This window comes from Salvelinus alpinus, chromosome 7, assembly GCF_045679555.1.
Source record: "Salvelinus alpinus chromosome 7, SLU_Salpinus.1, whole genome shotgun sequence".
NCBI classification, from domain to species: domain Eukaryota; kingdom Metazoa; phylum Chordata; class Actinopteri; order Salmoniformes; family Salmonidae; genus Salvelinus; species Salvelinus alpinus.
In genome coordinates this window covers 81,243,896-81,264,542 of record NC_092092.1, presented here as the reverse complement: position 1 = coordinate 81,264,542, position 20,647 = coordinate 81,243,896, and the positions used below count along the sequence as shown (strand labels likewise).

Sequence of the window (20,647 nt, the reverse complement as noted above, 5' to 3'; positions counted from 1 at the left end):
TTGTGTGCGTACCAAATATCATCCTAGTCCCTATGTAGTGCCCTGTGGGCCCTGGTTAACAGTAGTGCACTATATAAAGAATAGGGTGCCATTTGGGATGTGCCCTTAGTCATAAAAAGCATATGGGTATGAAAAAACAGGTCATCACTCTCGTTTATGGATGGTTCCATGTCATAACAACATCCCAGCTAATTGCTTCTTCTCATTTTGAGCAGCACTGGTACAAATCCAGCCATTGTAAGGGGCTTGTTAAGAGTCAAATAATTAATTACACACTATCTCAGGCTCTCGCTCTCTCTTTCTGTCTCTCTCTCTCTCCGTCTCTTCTCCCCCCCCCCCACCACCCTGTGACTCATCACCAGCTTTTAATCAGCATGTTAAATGCATGTCTCTCTGAAAATGGCTGATTTTATGTTTTGTGTAAAAATTGAAAAGTAACTCCAGCACAGTGGTGATCTTGATGCTCAACAGATTTACTTTATATTATGACTGATATAGATATTATACATCTACAGTGCCTTATAAGGAAGTGGATTAAATAGATTTTTGATAATACGTTAGAATCACCTTACAGCTGCTTGTCTTTCTGGGTAATTCTCTAAGAGCTTTGCACACCTGAATTGTACAATATTTGCACATTATTCTTTTTAAAATTCTTCAAGCTCTGGCAAGTTGGTTAACAGCCATTTTCAAATCTTGCCATAGATTTGGTGGCGGATATTTTAGGCCGATATTCAATGTAAAAATGTTGATGACAAAATTTCCCAGAGACAGCCATGTATCTACAGTGGGGAGAACAAGTATTTGATACACTGCCGATTTTGCAGGTTTTCCTACTTACAAAGCATGTAGAGGTCTGTAATTTTTATCATAGGTACACTTCAACTGTGAGAGACGGAATCTAAAACAAAACTCCAGAAAATCACATTGTATGATTTTTAAGTAATTAATTAGCATTTTATTGCATGACATAAGTATTTGATACATCAGAAAAGCAGAACTTAATATTTAGTACAGAAACTTTTGTTTGCAATTACAGAGATCATACATTTCCTGTAGTTCTTGACCAGGTTTGCACGTACTGCAGCAGGGATTTTGGCCCACTCCTCCATACAGACCTTCTCCAGATCCTTCACGTTTCGGGGCTGTCGCTGGGCAATACGGACTTTCAGCTCCCTTCAAAAATGTTCTATTGGGTTCAGGTCTGGAGACTGGCTAGGCCACTCCAGGACCTTGAGATGCTTCTTACGGAGCCACTCCTTAGTTACCATGGCTGTGTGTTTCAGGTCGTTGTCATGCTGGAAGACCCAGCCACGACCCATCTTCAATGCTCTTACTGAGGGAAGGAGGTTGTTGGCCAAGATCTCACGATACATGGCCCCATCCATCCTCCCCTCAATACGGTGCAGTCGTCCTGTCCCCTTTGCAGAAAAGCATCCCCAAAGAATGATGTTTCCACCTCCGTGCTTCACGGTTGGGATGGTGTTCTTGGGGTTGTACTCATCCTTCTTCTTCCTCCAAACACGGCGAGTGGAGTTTAGACCAAAAAGCTCTATTTTTGTCTCATCAGACCACATGACCTTCTCCCATTCCTCCTCTGGATCATCCAGATGGTCACTGGCAAACTTCAGACGGGCCTGGACATGCGCTGGCTTGAGCAGGGGGACCTTATGTGCGCTGCAGGATTTTAATCCATGACGGCGTAGTGTGTTACTAATGGTTTTCTTTGAGACTGTGGTCCCAGCTCTCTTCAGGTCATTGACCAGGTCCTGCCATGTAGTTCTGGGCTGATCCCTCACCTTCCTCATGATCATTGATGCCCCACGAGGTGAGATCTTGCATGGAGCCCCAGACCGAGGGTGATTGACCGTCATCTTGAACTTCTTCCATTTTCTAATAATTGCGCCAACAGTTGTTGCCTTCTCACCAAGCTGCTTGCCTATTGTCCTGTAGCACATCCCAGCCTTGTGCAGGTCTACAATTTTATCCCTGATGTCCTTACACAGCTCTCTGGTCTTGGACATTGTGGAGAGGTTGGAGTCTGTTTGATTGAGTGTGTGGACAGGTGTCTTTTATACAGGTAACAAGTTCAAACAGGTGCAGTTAATACAGGTAATGAGTGGAGAACAGGAGGGCTTCTTAAAGAAAAACTAACAGGTCTGTGAGAGCCGGAATTCTTACTGGTTGGTAGGTGATCAAATACTTATGTCATGCAATTATATGCTAATTAATTACTTAAAAATCATACAATGTGATAATCAGGATTTTTGTTTTAGATTCCGTCTCTCACAGTTTAAGTGTACCTATGATAAAAATTACAGACCTCTACATGCTTTGTAAGTAGGAAAACCTGCAAAATCGGCAGTGTATCAAATACTTGTTCTCCCCACTGTATATACATTTTAAAATAAAACAATGAATGTGACTCTTTTTTTTACCAATCTAACTACATAACGGTATGTTCGGCCGGTAGGTAGCCTGGTGGGAAGGAGTGTTGGGAAAGTAACCGGAAGGTGGCTGGATCGAATCCCTGAGCTGACAAGGTAAAAATATGTCGTTCTGCCTCTGAGCAAAGGCAGTTAACCCACTGTTCCCTGGGTGCCGAAGGTGTGGATGCCGGTTATGGCAGCCCCCCCCCCCATTTCAGTTGAATGCCATAAGGTATACAACTGACTAGGTATCCCCCTTTGCACTCTAATAATGTTATTTGAATGGTAAATCTCTTGATAAACTGTGTAAATTATTAAGAAGGCATTGGCCCACTCACAATACAGGTGAATGAACTAGCACACTGGCGATGACCTTTGCTACCTAGCCATAAATGTGCATGATATCTAACGAGGAGAGAGAAGGTAAGGACAAAGATGTCTGAATGACTCAACTCTGCCCATAGTTTGAGAAGTGAGAACACACACACACACACACACACACACACACACACACACGCTGATCTACAACTTCCTGGTTCCATAAACATGCGTTAAGATTCTTAGGCAGCTAAACCAACTTTTTTATTTATGCTTTTTAAAACATTAGTAGGGAATAGAATACTATTTGGTATCAACAATAGTGCACTATGTAGGGAATAGAATACTATTTGGTATCAGACAGCATCTCAGTAAGAAAGGTTATGCCAGGAGTACGTTAAGGTTACGCTTGTTACAAAGTGCCAACACAGCAATTGAAACCTCTTCTGCTTGAATTCATTATTAAAACATGAATATGTATGAAGGACTCGTACCACTGTATGTGTAGTTCATCTCTTTCCAATCTGCCCTTCCCTCAGTCTTCACCTCTACACCTGATGGTAGACATGAATGGGCTGATAATACGACGAGTTAGAGGAGATTCATGAGGAATACTGATGGTACACACACACACACACACACACACACATAGACACACACACACACACACACACAGACACACACACAAACACACACACAGACACACACACAGACACACACACACAGACACACACATAGACACACACACAGACACACACTGACACACAGACACACACACAGACACACACACACATAGACACACACACACACTGACACACAGACACACACACAGACACACACACACATAGACACACACACACACACACACTGACACACAGACACACACACAAACACACACACAGACACACACACACACACACACACACACACACACAGACACACACACAGACACACACACACATAGACACACACACACACACACTGACACACAGACACACACACAGACACACACACACATAGACACACACACACACACACTGACACACAGACACACACACAAACACACACACAGACACACACACAAACACAGATGGACGGTGTACCACAGCTCTATTCTACTCCTTCTGTGTAGCAATTCCTCCTCTCTTCACTTAAACAGAAGTGTTGCTGCTTAGTGCCTGTGTCGCTCAGTCAGTTGAATTCCTTTGGACAGGAAAGGAAAGCTATCTACAGACATACTAACAAAAACAAGCCCTCATATCAAACATCCTGGGAAAGATATCCAGCCCAGCATTGTTCTAAAGTTGATCTTTCTTTCAGCGACTCAACATTGTTTATTTGGGAAACCAAAGTCAAAGTTATAAATATGACTGGCTGGGTGTTGGTATCCTGGCTGGGTGTTGGTATCCTGGCTGGGTGTTGTTATTCTGGCTGGGTGTTGTTATCCTGGCTGGGTGTTGTTATCCTGGCTGGGTGTTGTTATCCTGGCTGGGTGTTGTTATCCTGGCTGGGTGTTGGTATCCTGTCTGGGTGTTGGTATCCTGTCTGGGTGTTGGTATCCTGGCTGGGTGTTGGTATCCTGGCTGGGTGTTGTTATCCTGGCTGGGTGCTGGTATCCTGGCTGGGCGTTGGTATCCTGGCTGGGCGTTGGTATCCTGGCTGGGTGTTGTTATCCTGGCTGGGTGTTGTTATCCTGGCTGGGTGTTGGTATCCTGGCTGGGTGTTGGTATCCTGGCTGGGCGTTGGTATCCTGGCTGGGCGTTGGTATCCTGGCTGGGCGTTGGTATCCTGGCTGGGCGTTGGTATCCTGGCTGGGCGTTGTTATCCTGGCTGGGTGTTGGTATCCTGGCTGGGTGTTGTTACCCTGGCTGGGTGTTGGTATCCTGGCTGGGTGTTGGTATCCTGGCTGGGTGTTGGTATCCTGGCTGGTTGTTGGTATCCTGGCTGGGTGTTGGTATCCTGGCTGGGTGTTGTTACCCTGGCTGGGTGTTGTTATCCTGGCATTAGAAGAACAGTTAAATGGGTGAAGATAGTTAATTTGACAATGTAGCTGACCCTGTATGTAATGAGTTACAGGGATTTATAGATCACTTGACAACGTAGCTGACCCTGTATATAATGAGTTACAGGGATTTATAGATAACTTGACAATGTAGCTGATCCTGTATGTAATGAGTTACAGGGATTTATAGATAACTTGACAACGTAGCTGATCCTGTATATAATGAGTTACAGGGATTTATAGATAACTTGACAACGTAGCTGATCCTGTATATAATGAGTTACAGGGATTTATAGATGACTTGACAATGTAGCTGACTCTGTATGTAATGAGTTACAGGGATTTATAGATAACTTGACAACGTAGCTGATCCTGTATGTAATGAGTTACAGGGATTTTTGTGTAAAAAATTGATCTTTGTGTAAAAATATTGTGTTTCATAACACCATAGTAACAGTTATTACAAAATCCTTTTGAATTCTTATCTTGTGCTCTGAGATTATATATGTTTTCCTCCACATGACTGACGTTCTTGTACGTTGATTCGTGTATTCTCGTCTCAGTATGAGAGCTGCTTCAAAATGCTCTTTGAACTCCAATAGCAACAGGGTGGCTTCGGGTAACCTTTATTTGACTTTGATACGAAGGAGAAAATGTTTATGAAGTAACTGAGTCATTGGTCCTCGTCCTGACTTCACATGTCAATTAGGGCTGGGAATTGCCAGTGACCTCACAATACGATATTAACCACAATACTTAGGTGCCGACACGATATGTATTGTGATTCTATACTGTGATTTTATTTCGATTTGATGTCCCAAACATATTGTATTCAGTGATAGGCTATTCATCTGTCACGAATGTCAAGGTATTCAGTGTGAGGCTATTCATCTGTCACTAATGTCAAGGTATTCAGTGTGAGGCTATTCATCTGTCACTAATGTCAATGTATTCAGTGATAGGCTATTCATCTGTCACGAATGTCAAGGTATTCAGTGTGAGGCTATTCATCTGTCACTAATGTCAAGGTATTCAGTGATAGGCTATTCATCTGTCACTAATGTCAAGGTATTCAGTGATAGGCTATTCATCTGTCACTAATGTCAAGGTATTCAGTGATAGGTCATTCTTCTCAGACAACTTTTCAGACAATAGGTTGTGAGAATATTACCCAAGGACTGAATGTTACAATAGCCCTTTTGCTTCACTTGGCCCTTTGTGTGTGTGTGTGTGTGTGTGTGTGTGTGTGTGTGTGTGTGTGTGTGTGTGTGTGTGTGTGTGTGTGTGTGTGTGTGTGTGTGTGTGTGTGTGTGTGTGTGTGTGTGTGTGTGTGTGTGTGTGTGTGTGTGTGTGTGTGTGTGTGTGTGTGTGCTGCACAGCTTCTAGAGCATCTGAAGATGAATCTCTTGTCATCTTAAACACTAGGATTAGCCTATAGCCCAGCCATCCAGCTCACCATCCAGCCAGCTCACCATCCAGCCCACCATCCAGCTCACCATCCAGCCAGCCCACCATCCAGTCAGCTCACCATCCAGCTCACCATCCAGCCCACCATCCAGTCAGCTCACCATCCAGTCAGCTCACCATCCAGCCAGCCCACCATCCAGTCAGCTCACCATCCATCCAGCTCACCATCCAGCTCACCATCCAGCCCACCATCCAGTCAGCTCACCATCCAGCCCACCATCCAGCTCACCATCCATCCAGCTCACCATCCATCCAGCTCACCATCCAGCTCACCATCCATCCAGCTCACCATCCAGCCCACCATCCATCCAGCTCACCATCCAGCCCACCATCCATCCAGCTCACCATCCAGCCCACCATCCAGCCAGCTCACCATCCAGCTCACCATCCAGCCCACCATCCATCCAGCTCACCATCCAGCCCACCATCCAGCCAGCTCACCATCCAGCTCACCAGCCAGCCCACCATCCAGTCAGCTCACCATCCATCCAGCTCACCATCCAGTCAGCTCACCATCCAGCTCACCATCCATCCAGCCCACCATCCAGCTCACCATCCAGCCCACCATCCAGCTCACCATCCAGCCCACCATCCAGCCAGCCCACCATCCAGCCAGCCAGCCAGCACACCATCCAGTCAGCCCACCATCCAGCTCACCATCCAGCTCACCATCTAGCCAGCTCACCATCCAGCCAGCTCACCATCCAGCCCACCATCCAGTCAGCCCACCATCCAGTCAGCCCACCATCCAGTCAGCTCACCATCCAGCCAGCCCACCATCCAGCTCACCATCCAGCCCACCATCCAGTCAGCCCACCATCCAGTCAGCTCACCATCCAGTCAGCTCACCATCCAGCCAGCCCACCATCCAGCCAGCCAGCTCACCATCCAGCCCACCATCCAGCCCACCATCCAGCCAGCACACCATCCAGTCAGCCCACCATCCAGCTCACCATCCAGCCCACCATCCAGCCAGCCCACCATCCAGCCAGCCCACCATCCAGCTCATCATCCGGCCATCCAGCCAGCCCACCATCCAGCCAGTCCACCATCCAGCCAGCCCACCATCCAGCCAGCCCACCATCCAGCCAGCCCACCATCCAGCCAGCCCACCATCCAGCTCATCATCCGGCCATCCAGCCAGCTCACCATCCAGCCAGCCCACCATCCAGCTCATCATCCAGCCAGCCCACCATCCAGCCAGCCCACCATCCAGCTCATCATCTGGCCATCCAGCCAGCCCACCATCCAGCCAGTCCACCATCCAGCCCACCATCCAGCCAGCCCACCATCCAGCTCATCATCCAGCCAGCCCACCATCCAGCCCATCATCCAGCCAGCTCACCATTCAGCCAGCCCATCATCCAGCTCATCATCCAGCCAGCCCACCATCCAGCCAGCCCACCATCCAGCTCATCATCATTTTGCCATCCAGCCAGCCCACCATCCAGCCAGTCCACCATCCAGCCCACCATCCAGCCAGCCCACCATCCAGCTCATCATCCAGCCAGCCCACCATCCAGCCCATCATCCAGCCAGCTCACCATTCAGCCAGCCCACCATCCAGCCCACCATCCAGCCAGCCCACCATCCAGCCAGCCCACCATCCAGCCAGCCCACCATCCAGCCATCCAGCCCACCATCCAGCCAGCCCACCATCCAGCCCACCATCCAGCCAGCCCACCATCCAGCCATCCAGCTCACCATCCAGCCAGCCCACCATCCAGCTCACCATTCAGCCAGCCCACCATCCAGCCCACCATCCAGCCAGCCAGCCCACCATCCAGCCAGCCAGCCCACCATCCAGCCAGCCCACCATCCAGCCAGCCCACCATCCAGCTCACCATCCAGCCAGCCCACCATCCAGCCAGCCCACCATCCAGCCAGCCCACCATCCAGCCAGCCCACCATCCAGCCCACCATCCAGCCCACCATCCAGTCAGCCAGCCATCCAGCCCACCATCCAGCCCACCATCCAGCCCACCATCCAGCCAGCCCACCATACAGCCAGTCCACCATCCAGCCAGCCAGCCCACCATCCATCCAGCCAGCCCACCATCCATCCAGCCAGCCCACCATCCATCCAGCCAGCCCACCATCCAGCCCACCATCCATCCAGCCAGCCATCCAGCCCACCATCCAGCCATCCAGCCACCATCCATCCAGCCAGCCAGCCATTTAATGGAAAAGAAACAATTTCATTAACATTCTCCCACAGAGCTCCACTGCCTGTGTGTGTGTGTGTGTGTGTGTGTGTGTGTGTGTGTGTGTGTGTGTGTGTGTGTGTGTGTGTGTGTGTGTGTGTGTGTGTGTGTGTGTGTGTGTGTGTGTGTGTGTGTGTGTGTGTGTGTGTGTGTGTGTGTGTGTGTGCGTAGTGCATCTTTTAATACCTGGTTGTAGAAGCACAAGCATAGAGGGCTGAACTCCCTGCCAGTTTGTCTGTCTGTCTGTACTGTAGAACCAGCTGCTGTTCACATGGAGGGCTGAACCCCCTGCCAGTCGGTCTGTCTGTACTGCAAAGCTTGTTCACATTGAGTAAGACAGAACAAGCAGCCTCGCTGGGCCACACTTTACATGCATGGCAGGCAGGGTCTAATTACAAGGCAGAGTGGAAGATACTGGGGTCTATTTGGGGCTGAGAGGGACAAGTGATGCACATGTACACACACACACACACACTATCAGCAGGACATTGTTTAGGTAGAGGATAGAGGATGCTCATTAGGAGGGTATTATGTTTAGCAGCAGTATTCCCCTCAGAAGGCAGACAGCCACTGATGATGCTGCCTACTGCTGCCTGCCAGCTTACTGCTCTGCCTGATTGCTTAATGCCTGGTCCGTGCCTGCCACCCTGTTTTTCCGACTGCCTGCCTGTCTGCCTGGTTACTGCCTGCCAGCTTATAGCCTGTTCCCTGCCTGCCTCCCTGCTTTCTTACTGCCTGCCTACTTACTGCTTGCCTTGCTGACTGCCTCCCTGCCCCCTGCTTGGCAACAGATGTTGCAGCTGGCTGGCTTTCATAGCGCCAAGCCTGTGTTGTGAAGCCTACACTTCTCCATCGTTCATTTGGGCTGTGTATCATTTCCCGTCCCTCTGCTGAACTATGACACGTTCATGTGGAATTCCAGGAAAGAAATTGCTGTGATATCTCTAGACCTATTGTTGGGCTTAAATGTACAAAAAAATGAAAGGCATGTTTTTCTCAAAGCTATTTTGGTGTATTTCTGAAGGTCATTCTAGACAGAATGTCTTGTGATGGAGTTGATATGTTCTCTACTACTGTAACTACTACATGCTGTCAGTCAGCTGGAACGGGCAGGCACCTCAGGCAACAGGCTCCACAGGGTAGGGCTCAATACCATGTTATGTAACCCAGACAGAGACACTGTAGCCTGGGAGAGATGGAAGGGTAGACTGGGAGTAGTGGTGAACATGGAGGGGGAGATGGAAGGGTAGACTGGGAGTAGTGGTGAACATGGAGGGAGAGAGGAAGGGTAGACTGGGAGTAGTGGTGAACATGGAGGGAGAGAGGAAGGGTAGACTGGGAGTAGTGGTGAACATGGAGGGAGAGAGGAATGGTAGACTGGGAGTAGTGGTGAACATGGAGGGGGAGATGGAAGGGTAGACTGGGAGTAGTGGTGAACATGGAGGGAGAGAGGAAGGGTAGACTGGGAGTAGTGGTGAACATGGAGGGAGAGAGGAAGGGTAGACTGGGAGTAGTGGTGAACATGGAGGGGGAGAGGAATGGTAGACTGGGAGTAGTGGTGAACATGGAGGGGGAGATGGAAGGGTAGACTGGGAGTAGTGGTGAACATGGAGGGGGAGATGGAAGGGTAGACTGGGAGTAGTGGTGAACATGGAGGGAGAGAGGAAGGGTAGACTGGGAGTAGTGGTGAACATGGAGGGAGAGAGGAAGGGTAGACTGGGAGTAGTGGTGAACATGGAGGGAGAGAGGAATGGTAGACTGGGAGTAGTGGTGAACATGGAGGGGGAGATGGAAGGGTAGACTGGGAGTAGTGGTGAACATGGAGGGAGAGAGGAAGGGTAGACTGGGAGTAGTGGTGAACATGGAGGGAGAGAGGAAGGGTAGACTGGGAGTAGTGGTGAACATGGAGGGAGAGAGGAAGGGTAGACTGGGAGTAGTGGTGAACATGGAGGGAGAGGAAGGGTAGACTGGGAGTAGTGGTGAACATGGAGGGAGAGAGGAAGGGTAGGATGGCCCTCTCCTTTCCTGCTCTCTCCTCTCCTCTCCTCTCTCCTCTCCTGCTCTCTCCTCCCCTCCCCTCCCCTCCTCTCCTTTCCTGCTCTCTCCTCTCTTCTCCTCTCCTCTCCTCTCTCCTCTCCTGCTCTCTCCTCCCCTCCCCTACCCTCCTCTCCTACTCTCCTCACCTCCTCTGGTCTCCTGCACTCTCCTCTCCGCCTCCTCCTCCTCCTCATATTCTCTCTCCTCTTCTCTCCTCTCTCCTGCTCTCTCCTCCTCTTCCTCCTATCCTTCTATCCTCTCTCCTCTCTCCTCCTCTTCTCTGCTCTCTCCTTCTCCTTCTCCTCCTCCTCCTCCTCCTCCTAACCTTCTTTCCTCTCTCCTCTCTTCTGCTCTCTCCTTCTCTTCCTGTTCTCTCCTTTCTCCTCCTCCTCCTATCCTTCTATCTTCTCTTCTCCTCTTTTACAGTCTCTTCTCCCTTCTCCTCTCCTCTCCTCCCTTCTCTTCTCCTCTCCTCCCTTCACCTTTCATCTCCTCCCTTCTCCTCTCCTCTGTTACTACCTCCTGGGCAGGTGTATAATATATGTTAGTTCCCCTGGGTCAATCTATCTGGTTTCAGCTGCAATACTAACAACACCTGTAGTAACAACACTTACAGCTCACTGGTCACCATAGCAACACCCACCCGTAGCACGCGCTCCAGCAGGTATATCTCACTGGTCACCATAGCAACACCCACCCGTAGCACGCGCTCCAGCAGGTATATCTCACTGGTCACCATAGCAACACCCACCCGTAGCACGCGCTCCAGCAGGTATATCTCACTGGTCACCATAGCAACACCCACCCGTAGCACGCGCTCCAGCAGGTATATCTCACTGGTCACCATAGCAACACCCACCCGTAGCACGCGCTCCAGCAGGTATATCTCACTGGTCATCCCCAAAGCCAACACCTCCTTTGGCAGCCTTTCCTTCCAGTTCTCTGCTGCCAATGACTGGAACGACTTTAAACATCAGCCATCTGAGCAGCTAACCGATCGCTGCAGCTAGCTGTACATAGTCCATCTGTAAATAGCCCACCAAATCTACCTACCTCATCCCCAATTGTTCTTATTTATTTATCCTGCTCCTTTGCACCCCAGTATCTCTACTTGCACATCATCATCTGCTCATCTATCACTCCAGTGTTAATCTGCTAAATTGTAATTACTTTGCTACTATGGCCTATTTATTGCCTTACCTCCTCATGCCATTTGCACACACAGTGTATAGACTTTCTTTTTTTTCTATTGTGTTATTGACTGTACGCTTGTTTATTCCATGTGTAACTCTGTGTTGTTGTTTCTGTCGCACTGCTTTGCTTTATCTTGGCCAGGTCGCAGTTGTAAATGACTTGTTCTCAACTAGCTTACCTGGTTAAATAAAGGTGAAAAAAACACACAAAAAAACAGCAACAGCACCTACAGCAACAACACCTACAGCAACATCACCTACAGCATCTATACAACAGCACCTACAAAAACATCACCTACAGCAACAATACCTACAGCAACAATACCTACAGCAACAACACCTATAGCAACATCATCTATACAACAGCACCTATAGCAACAGCACCTACAGCAACAACATCTATAGCAACAGCAACAACATCTATAGCAACAGCACCTACAGCAACGTGTCTTCAGTGATGCTGTGTAAAGGTGAATCTGGTTCTGTTGTTGGTTTCTCGTGTGTGTTAAAACTGAAGTATTTGATTGGTTCTTTTTATGTTCAAAGCTTTGGAATGTAGGTCAGATGAACATTTCTCCTGGATTGGTTGAATATACACTCTCTCTGTCTCTCTCTCTCTCTCTCTCTCTCAAGTAAATCCTTCCTACATTAAGATGGTATGACTTGTTAATGTCTCGATGAATATTGGATGACCTGTAAGTCTATTAGCGTTAATTGATGTGTCTTTTGACGTCTTAGTTAGCTGTAATAGTCAGGGCGATGGATCATATTCAAATGCCCCCCCTAGCCTCCATATTAACCCGAGTTAACTGGTTGTGTTCTACTCCTGTGAGACACCGTACTGTCTAGTACATCCCTGTGTAATTAGCCAGTGTTTTACCTCAGAAGTCACTAGGTGTAACTCATGAGGGACATCATCCCTGTGTAATTAGCCAGTGTGTTACCTCAGAAGTCACTAGGTGTAACTCATAACAGACTACATCCCTGTGTAATTAGCCAGTGTTTTACCTCAGAAGTCACTAATGTAACTCATGAGGGACATCATCCCTGTGTAATTAGCCAGTGTGTTACCTCAGAAGTCACTAGGTGTAACTCATAACAGACTACATCCCTGTGTAATTAGCCAGTGTTTTACCTCAGAAGTCACTAGGTGTAACTCATAACAGACTACATCCCTGTGTAATTAGCCAGTGTTTTACCTCAGAAGTCACTAATGTAACTCATAACAGACTACATCCCTGTGTAATTAGCCAGTGTTTTACCTCAGAAGTCACTAATGTAACTCATAACGGACTACATCCCTGTGTAATTAGCCAGCGTTTTACCTCAGAAGTCACTAGGTGTAACTCATAACAGACTACATCCCTGTGTAATTAGCCAGCGTTTTACCTCAGAAGTCACTAGGTGTAACTCATAACAGACTACATCCCTGTGTAATTAGCCAGTGTTTTACCTCAGAAGTCACTAGGTGTAACTCATAACAGACTACATCCCTGTGTAATTAGCCAGTGTTTTACCTCAGAAGTCACTAATGTAACTCATAACGGACCACATCCCTGTGTAATTAGCCAGTGTTTTACCTCAGAAGTCACTAATGTAACTCATAACGGATTTCATCCCTGTGTAATTAGCCAGTGTTTTACCTCAGAAGTCACTAATGTAACTCATGAGGGACATCATCCCTGTGTAATTAGCCAGTGTTTTACCTCAGAAGTCACTAATGTAACTCATAACGGATTTCATCCCTGTGTAATTAGCCAGCGTTTTACCTCAGAAGTCACTAGGTGTAACTCATAACAGACTACATCCCTTTGTAATTAGCCAGTGTTTTACCTCAGAAGTCACTAGGTGTAACTCATAACAGACTACATCCCTTTGTAATTAGCCAGTGTTTTACCTCAGAAGTCACTAGGTCTAACTCAAAACGGATTTCATCCCTGTGTAATTAGCCAGTGTTTTCCCCCATCGTCACTAGATGGCGGTATGGATGTATTACTGCACCACCACTCTGAAAGCTCTTCCTTGTTAGTACAATTTGGGCAAGTCCAAACATGCCTCTCAGGCTCCTTGAATGGAAGTAACAAGCACATTACAAATAGCACTCTGTACCCTGTATAGTGCATTACTTTTGACCAGCGCCAAAAGGGAATTGGGTGTCATTTGCCTTCTCACTTTTTACTGGGTTTTATTTCTCCAAAAGTGGGGCTTTTATATTGATACAGGAATACTTTTGATGTGATAATTAAAGTGTAAGATTGAAGTGCAGCCGTCATTCTGTTACCGAACTTCAGATCTGCGTTGTTCTATGATACATTTTTTTTTTGTGGAAATTGTTAAAAGTTGTCCTTGTGCATAGAGTTGTATAGTTTATTCAACTTTGTAATCATTCATTTTTATTATGACTTATATTTTGAAGTGAGAATTGTTAATGTCAGCATCACTATGTTACCGTTGAATTGCCAATATACTATAGTTTGGCATAATGTAAACCAGCACATGATTATTTTATAAAGTAGCATATTTATCTTCCATTGATATGACATGATGATTACAACAGTTGAGTTGTATTGTATCTATACTGTAGATACATGTCCAGTATACAGTGCATTTGGAAAGTCTTCAGACCCCTTGACTTTTTCCACATTGTTATGTTACAGCCTTATTCTAAAAATGATTAAATTACTTTTCACAATACCCCATAATGACATCACAATACTCCATAATGACATCACAATACTCCATAATGACATCACAATGCTCCATAATGACATCATAAAACCCCATAATGACATCACAATACCCCAGAATGACATCACAATACTCCATAATGACATCATAATACCCCATAATGACATCACAATACCCCAGAATGTCAAAGTGAAAAACAGTATTACATTTTTTTTTTGCACATTTAAAACAAAATAAAAAACAGAATCCTCTTCCATCGATCATCCTTGAGATGTTTCTACAACTTGATTGGAGTCCACCTGTGGTAAATTCAATTGATTGGACATTATTTGTAAGTCGCTCTGGATAAGAGCGTCTGCTAAATGACTTAAATGTAAATGTAATTATTTGGAAAGGCACACACCTGTTTATATAAGATCCCACAGTTGACAGTGCATGTCAGTTTAACCGATGTGAAATGGCTAGCTAGTTAGCGGGGTGCGTGCTAATAGCGCTTCAATCGTGACATCACTCGTTCTGGGACCTTGAAGTAGTTGTTCCCCTTTCTCTGCAAGGGCTGTGGCTTTTGTGGAGCGATGGGTAACGATGCTTCGAGCGTGGCTGTTGTCGATGTGTGCAGAGGGTCCCTGGTTTGAGCCCAGGTAGGGGTGAGGAGAGGGACGGAAGCTATACTGTTACATCAGAGCAAAAACCAAGCCAGCAAGGGAAGCTGTTCATAGGATCGACATAGGATGAGCACTTGATCCGTTGAAAGCAGATTGTTTTCCTCCAAAGCCCTGACTGGAAACGTGCGTTTTGCACGATACAACTAATCTGCCTGCTCTCTGTTTGGGATTACCCGGGGGTATGTGCTGTTCACTGAAAGGATGCACCTTCCTCTAGTCTCCTCTACCCTCCTCTACTCTCCTCTACCCGCCTCTATTCTCTTCTCCTCTCCTCTCCTCTACTCTACCCTCCTCTACCCTCCTACTCTCCTCTACCCTCCTCTACCCTCCTCTATTCTCTTCTCCTCTCCTCTACCCTCCTCTACCCTCCTACTCTCCTCTCCTCTCCTCTACCCTCCTCTACTCTCCTCTACCCTCCTCTCCTCTACCCTCCTCTACTCTCCTCTACTCTCCTCTCCTCTACCCTCCTCTACCCTCCTCTACCCTCCTACTCTCCTCTCCTCTACTCTCCTCTACCCTCCTCTACCCTCCTCTACTCTCCTCTACTCTCCTCTACTCTCCTCTCCTCTCCTCTACCCTACTCTACTCTACTCTCCTCTACCCTCCTCTATTCTCTTCTCCTCTCCTCTCCTCTCCTCTCCTCTACTCTACTCTACTCTCCTCTACCCTCCTCTATTCTCTTTTCCTCTCCTCTATTCTCCTCTCTTCTCCTCTACTCTACTCTCCTCTACCCTCCTCTACTCTCCTCTCCTCTACCCTTCTCTACTCTCCTCTACCCTCCTCTACTCTTCTCTCCTCTACTCTCCTCTCCTCTACCCTTCTCTACCCTTCTCTACTCTCCTCTACTCTTCTCTACTCTCCTCTCCTCTACCCTCCTCTCCTCTACTCTTCTCTCCTCTACTCTCCTCTACTCTCCTCTACCCTCCTCTACTCTACCATCCTCTACTCTACTCTCCTCTACCTCTACTCTCCTCTACCCTCCTCTACTCTCCTCTCCTCTACCCTCCTCTACCAACCTCTCCTCTACTCTCCTCTACCCTCCTCTACCCTCCTCTACTCTCCTCTCCTCTACCCTCCTCTACCCTCCTCTACTCTACTCTACCCTCCTCTACTCTCCTCTCCTCTACCCTCCTCTACCCTCCTCTACTCTACCCTCCTCTACTCTACTCTCCTCTACTCTACTCTACCCTCCTCTACTCTACTCTCCTCTACCAACCTCTCCTCTACTCTCCTCTACCCTCCTCTACTCTACTCTCCTCTACTCTACTCTACCCTCCTCTACTCTACTCTCCTCTACCATCCTCTACTCTCCTCTACCCTTCTCTACTCTCCTCTACTCTCCTCTACCCTCCTCTACTCTCCTCTACCCTCCTCTTCCCTCCTCTACTCTACTCTCCTCTACCCTCCTCTACTCTCCTCTACCCTCCTCTACTCTCCTCTACCCTCCTCTACTCTCCTCTACACTCCTCTACCCTCCTCTACTCTACTCTACTCTACCCTCCTCTACTCTACTCTACCCTCCTCTACTCTACCATCCTCTACTCTCCTCTACTCTACCCTCCTCTACTCTCCTCTACTCTACCCTCCTCTACCATCCTCTACTCTACCCTCCTCTACCCTCCTCTACTCTACCCTCCTCTACTCTACCCTCCTCTACTCTCCTCTACCCTCCTCTCCTCTACCCTCCTCTACTCTACCATCCTCTACTCTCCTCTACCCTCCTCTACTCTCCTCTACTCTCCTCTACTCTCCTCTCCTCTACCCTTCTCTACTCTCCTCTACTCTCCTCTACCATCCTCTCCTCTACTCTCCTCTACCCTTCTCTACTCTCCTCTACTCTCCTCTACCCTCCTCTACTCTCCTCTACCCTCCTCTTCCCTCCTCTACTCTACTCTCCTCTACCCTCCTCTACTCTCCTCTACCCTCCTCTACTCTCCTCTACCCTCCTCTACTCTCCTCTACACTCCTCTACCCTCCTCTACTCTACTCTCCTCTACTCTACTCTACCCTCCTCTACTCTACTCTACCCTCCTCTACTCTACCATCCTCTACTCTCCTCTACTCTACCCTCCTCTACTCTCCTCTACTCTACCCTCCTCTACCATCCTCTACTCTACCCTCCTCTACCCTCCTCTACTCTACCCTCCTCTACTCTACCCTCCTCTACTCTACCCTCCTCTACTCTCCTCTACCCTCCTCTCCTCTACCCTCCTCTACTCTACCATCCTCTACTCTCCTCTACCCTCCTATACTCTCCTCTACTCTCCTCTCCTCTACCCTTCTCTACTCTCCTCTACTCTCCTCTACCCTCCTCTACTCTTCTCTCCTCTACTCCTTCTCTCCTCTCCTCTACCCTCCTCTACTCTTCTCTCCTCTACTCTCCTCTACTCTCCTCTACCCTCCTCTACTCTACCATCCTCTACTCTCCTCTACTCTCCTCTCCTCTACTCTCCTCTCCTCTACTCTCCTCTACCCTCCTCTACTCTCCTCTCCTCTACCCTCCTCTACCCTCCTCTACTCTCCTCTCCTCTACCCTCCTCTACTCTCCTCTCCTCTACCCTCCTCTACCCTCCTCTACTCTCCTCTCCTCTACCATCCTCTACTCTCCTCTACTCTCCTCTCCTCTACTCTCCTCTCCTCTACCCTCCTCTACTCTCCTCTCCTCTACCCTCCTCTACCCTCCTCTACTCTCCTCTCCTCTACCCTCCTCTACTCTCCTCTCCTCTACTCTCCTCTACTCTCCTCTACTCTCCTCTTACCCTCCTCTACTCTCCTCTCCTCTCCTCTACCCTCCTCTACCCTCCTCTACTCTACCCTCCTCTAATCTACTCTCCTCTCCTCTACCCTCCTCTACTCTTCTCTCCTCTACTCTCCTCTACTCTCCTCTACCCTCCTCTACTCTACCATCCTCTACTCTACTCTCCTCTACCCTCCTCTAATCTACTCTCCTCTCCTCTACCCTCCTCTACTCTTCTCTCCTCTACTCTCCTCTACTCTCCTCTACCCTCCTCTCCTCTACCATCCTCTACTCTACTCTCCTCTACTCTCCTCTCCTCTACTCTCCTCTACCCTCCTCTACTCTCCTCTCCTCTACCCTCCTCTACCAACCTCTCCTCTACTCTCCTCTACCCTCCTCTACCCTCCTCTACCCTCCTCTACTCTCCTCTCCTCTACCCTCCTCTACCCTCCTCTACTCTACTCTACCCTCCTCTACTCTCCTCTCCTCTCCTCTACCCTCCTCTACCCTCCTCTACTCTACCCTCCTCTACTCTACTCTCCTCTACTCTACTCTACCCTCCTCTACTCTACCCTCCTCTACCAACCTCTCCTCTACTCTCCTCTACCCTCCTCTACTCTACTCTCCTCTACTCTACTCTACCCTCCTCTACTCTACTCTCCTCTACCATCCTCTCCTCTACTCTCCTCTACCCTTCTCTACTCTCCTCTACTCTCCTCTACCCTCCTCTACTCTCCTCTACCCTCCTCTTCCCTCCTCTACTCTACTCTCTCCCTCTACTCTCCTCTACCCTCCTCTACTCTCCTCTACCCTCCTCTAATCTCCTCTACACTCCTCTACCCTCCTCTACTCTACTCTCCTCTACTCTACTCTACCCTCCTCTACTCTACTCTACCCTCCTCTACTCTACCATCCTCTACTCTCCTCTACTCTACCCTCCTCTACTCTCCTCTACTCTACCCTCCTCTACCATCCTCTACTCTACCCTCCTCTACCCTCCTCTACTCTACCCTCCTCTACTCTACCCTCATCTACTCTCCTCTACCCTCCTCTCCTCTACCCTCCTCTACTCTACCATCCTCTACTCTCCTCTACCCTCCTCTACTCTCCTCTACTCTCCTCTACTCTCCTCTCCTCTACCCTTCTCTACTCTCCTCTACTCTCCTCTACCATCCTCTCCTCTACTCTCCTCTACCCTTCTCTACTCTCCTCTACTCTCCTCTACCCTCCTCTACTCTCCTCTACCCTCCTCTTCCCTCCTCTACTCTACTCTCCTCTACCCTCCTCTACTCTCCTCTACCCTCCTCTACTCTCCTCTACACTCCTCTACCCTCCTCTACTCTACTCTCCTCTACTCTACTCTACCCTCCTCTACTCTACTCTACCCTCCTCTACTCTACCATCCTCTACTCTTCTCTACTCTACCCTCCTCTACTCTCCTCTACTCTACCCTCCTCTACCATCCTCTACTCTACCCTCCTCTACCCTCCTCTACTCTACCCTCCTCTACTCTACCCTCCTCTACTCTCCTCTACCCTCCTCTCCTCTACCCTCCTCTACTCTACCATCCTCTACTCTCCTCTACCCTCCTCTACTCTCCTCTACTCTCCTCTCCTCTACCCTTCTCTACTCTCCTCTACTCTCCTCTACCCTCCTCTACTCTTCTCTCCTCTACTCTTCTCTCCTCTCCTCTCCTCTACTCTCCTCTCCTCTACCCTCCTCTACTCTTCTCTCCTCTACTCTCCTCTACTCTCCTCTACCCTCCTCTACTCTACCATCCTCTACTCTCCTCTACTCTCCTCTCCTCTACTCTCCTCTCCTCTACTCTCCTCTACCCTCCTCTACTCTCCTCTCCTCTACCCTCCTCTACCCTCCTCTACTCTCCTCTCCTCTACCCTCCTCTACTCTCCTCTCCTCTACTCTCCTCTACTCTCCTCTACTCTACTCTACCCTCCTCTACTCTCCTCTCCTCTCCTCTACCCTCCTCTACCCTCCTCTACTCTACCCTCCTCTAATCTACTCTCCTCTCCTCTACCCTCCTCTACTCTTCTCTCCTCTACTCTCCTCTACTCTCCTCTACCCTCCTCTACTCTACCATCCTCTACTCTACTCTCCTCTACTCTCCTCTCCTCTACTCTCCTCTACCCTCCTCTACTCTCCTCTCCTCTACCCTCCTCTACTCTCCTCTCCTCTACCCTACTCTACCCTCCTCTCCTCTCCTCTACCCTCCTCTACCCTCCTCTACTCTACCCTCCTCTACTCTACTCTCCTCTACTCTACCCTCCTCTACTCTCCTCTCCTCTACCAACCTCTCCTCTACTCTCCTCTACCCTCCTCTACTCTACTCTACTCTACCCTCCTCTACTCTACTCTCCTCTACCATCCTCTCCTCTACTCTCCTCTACCCTTCTCTACTCTCACCTCCTCTACTCTCCTCTACCCTCCTCTACCCTCCTCTACTCTACTCTGCTCTACCCTCCTCTACTCTCCTCTACCCTCCTCTACTCTACTCTCCTCTACCCTCCTCTACTCTCCTCTACCCTCCTCTACTCTCCTCTACCCTCCTCTACTCTACTCTCCTCTACTCTACTCTACCCTCCTCTACTCTACCATCCTCTACTCTACTCTCCTCTACTCTACTATACCCTCCTCTACTCTCCTCTACTCTACTCTCCTCTACTCTACTCTCCTCTACCATCCTCTACTCTACCCTCCTCTACCCTCCTCTACTCTACCCTCCTCTACTCTACCCTCCTCTACTCTCCTCTACCCTCCTCTCCTCTACCCTCCTCTACTCTCCTCTACTCTCATCTACCCTCCTCTACTCTACAATCCTCTACTCTCCTCTCCTCTACCCTCCTCTACTCTACCCTCCTCTACTCTCCTCTACTCTCCTCTACCCTCCTC

General features: G+C 48.6%; 2 protein-coding genes across 2 annotated transcripts in view; both read left to right on the top strand.

Annotated features, from left to right (window-relative positions):
- LOC139581764 (probable E3 ubiquitin-protein ligase MID2) overlaps positions 1 to 20,647 on the top strand; it is a 348,833-nt gene that overhangs the window by 12,948 nt on the left and 315,238 nt on the right. The gene's annotated exons all lie outside the window — the stretch shown is intronic.
- LOC139581949 (pneumococcal serine-rich repeat protein-like) overlaps positions 2,828 to 20,647 on the top strand; it is an 83,974-nt gene continuing 66,154 nt past the window's right edge. The window contains exons 1-2 of the mRNA XM_071412137.1: positions 2,828 to 2,852; positions 6,175 to 8,042. Coding sequence (XP_071268238.1) covers positions 2,828 to 2,852; positions 6,175 to 8,042 — 1,893 coding nt within the window. The remainder of the gene's footprint in view (positions 2,853 to 6,174; positions 8,043 to 20,647) is intronic.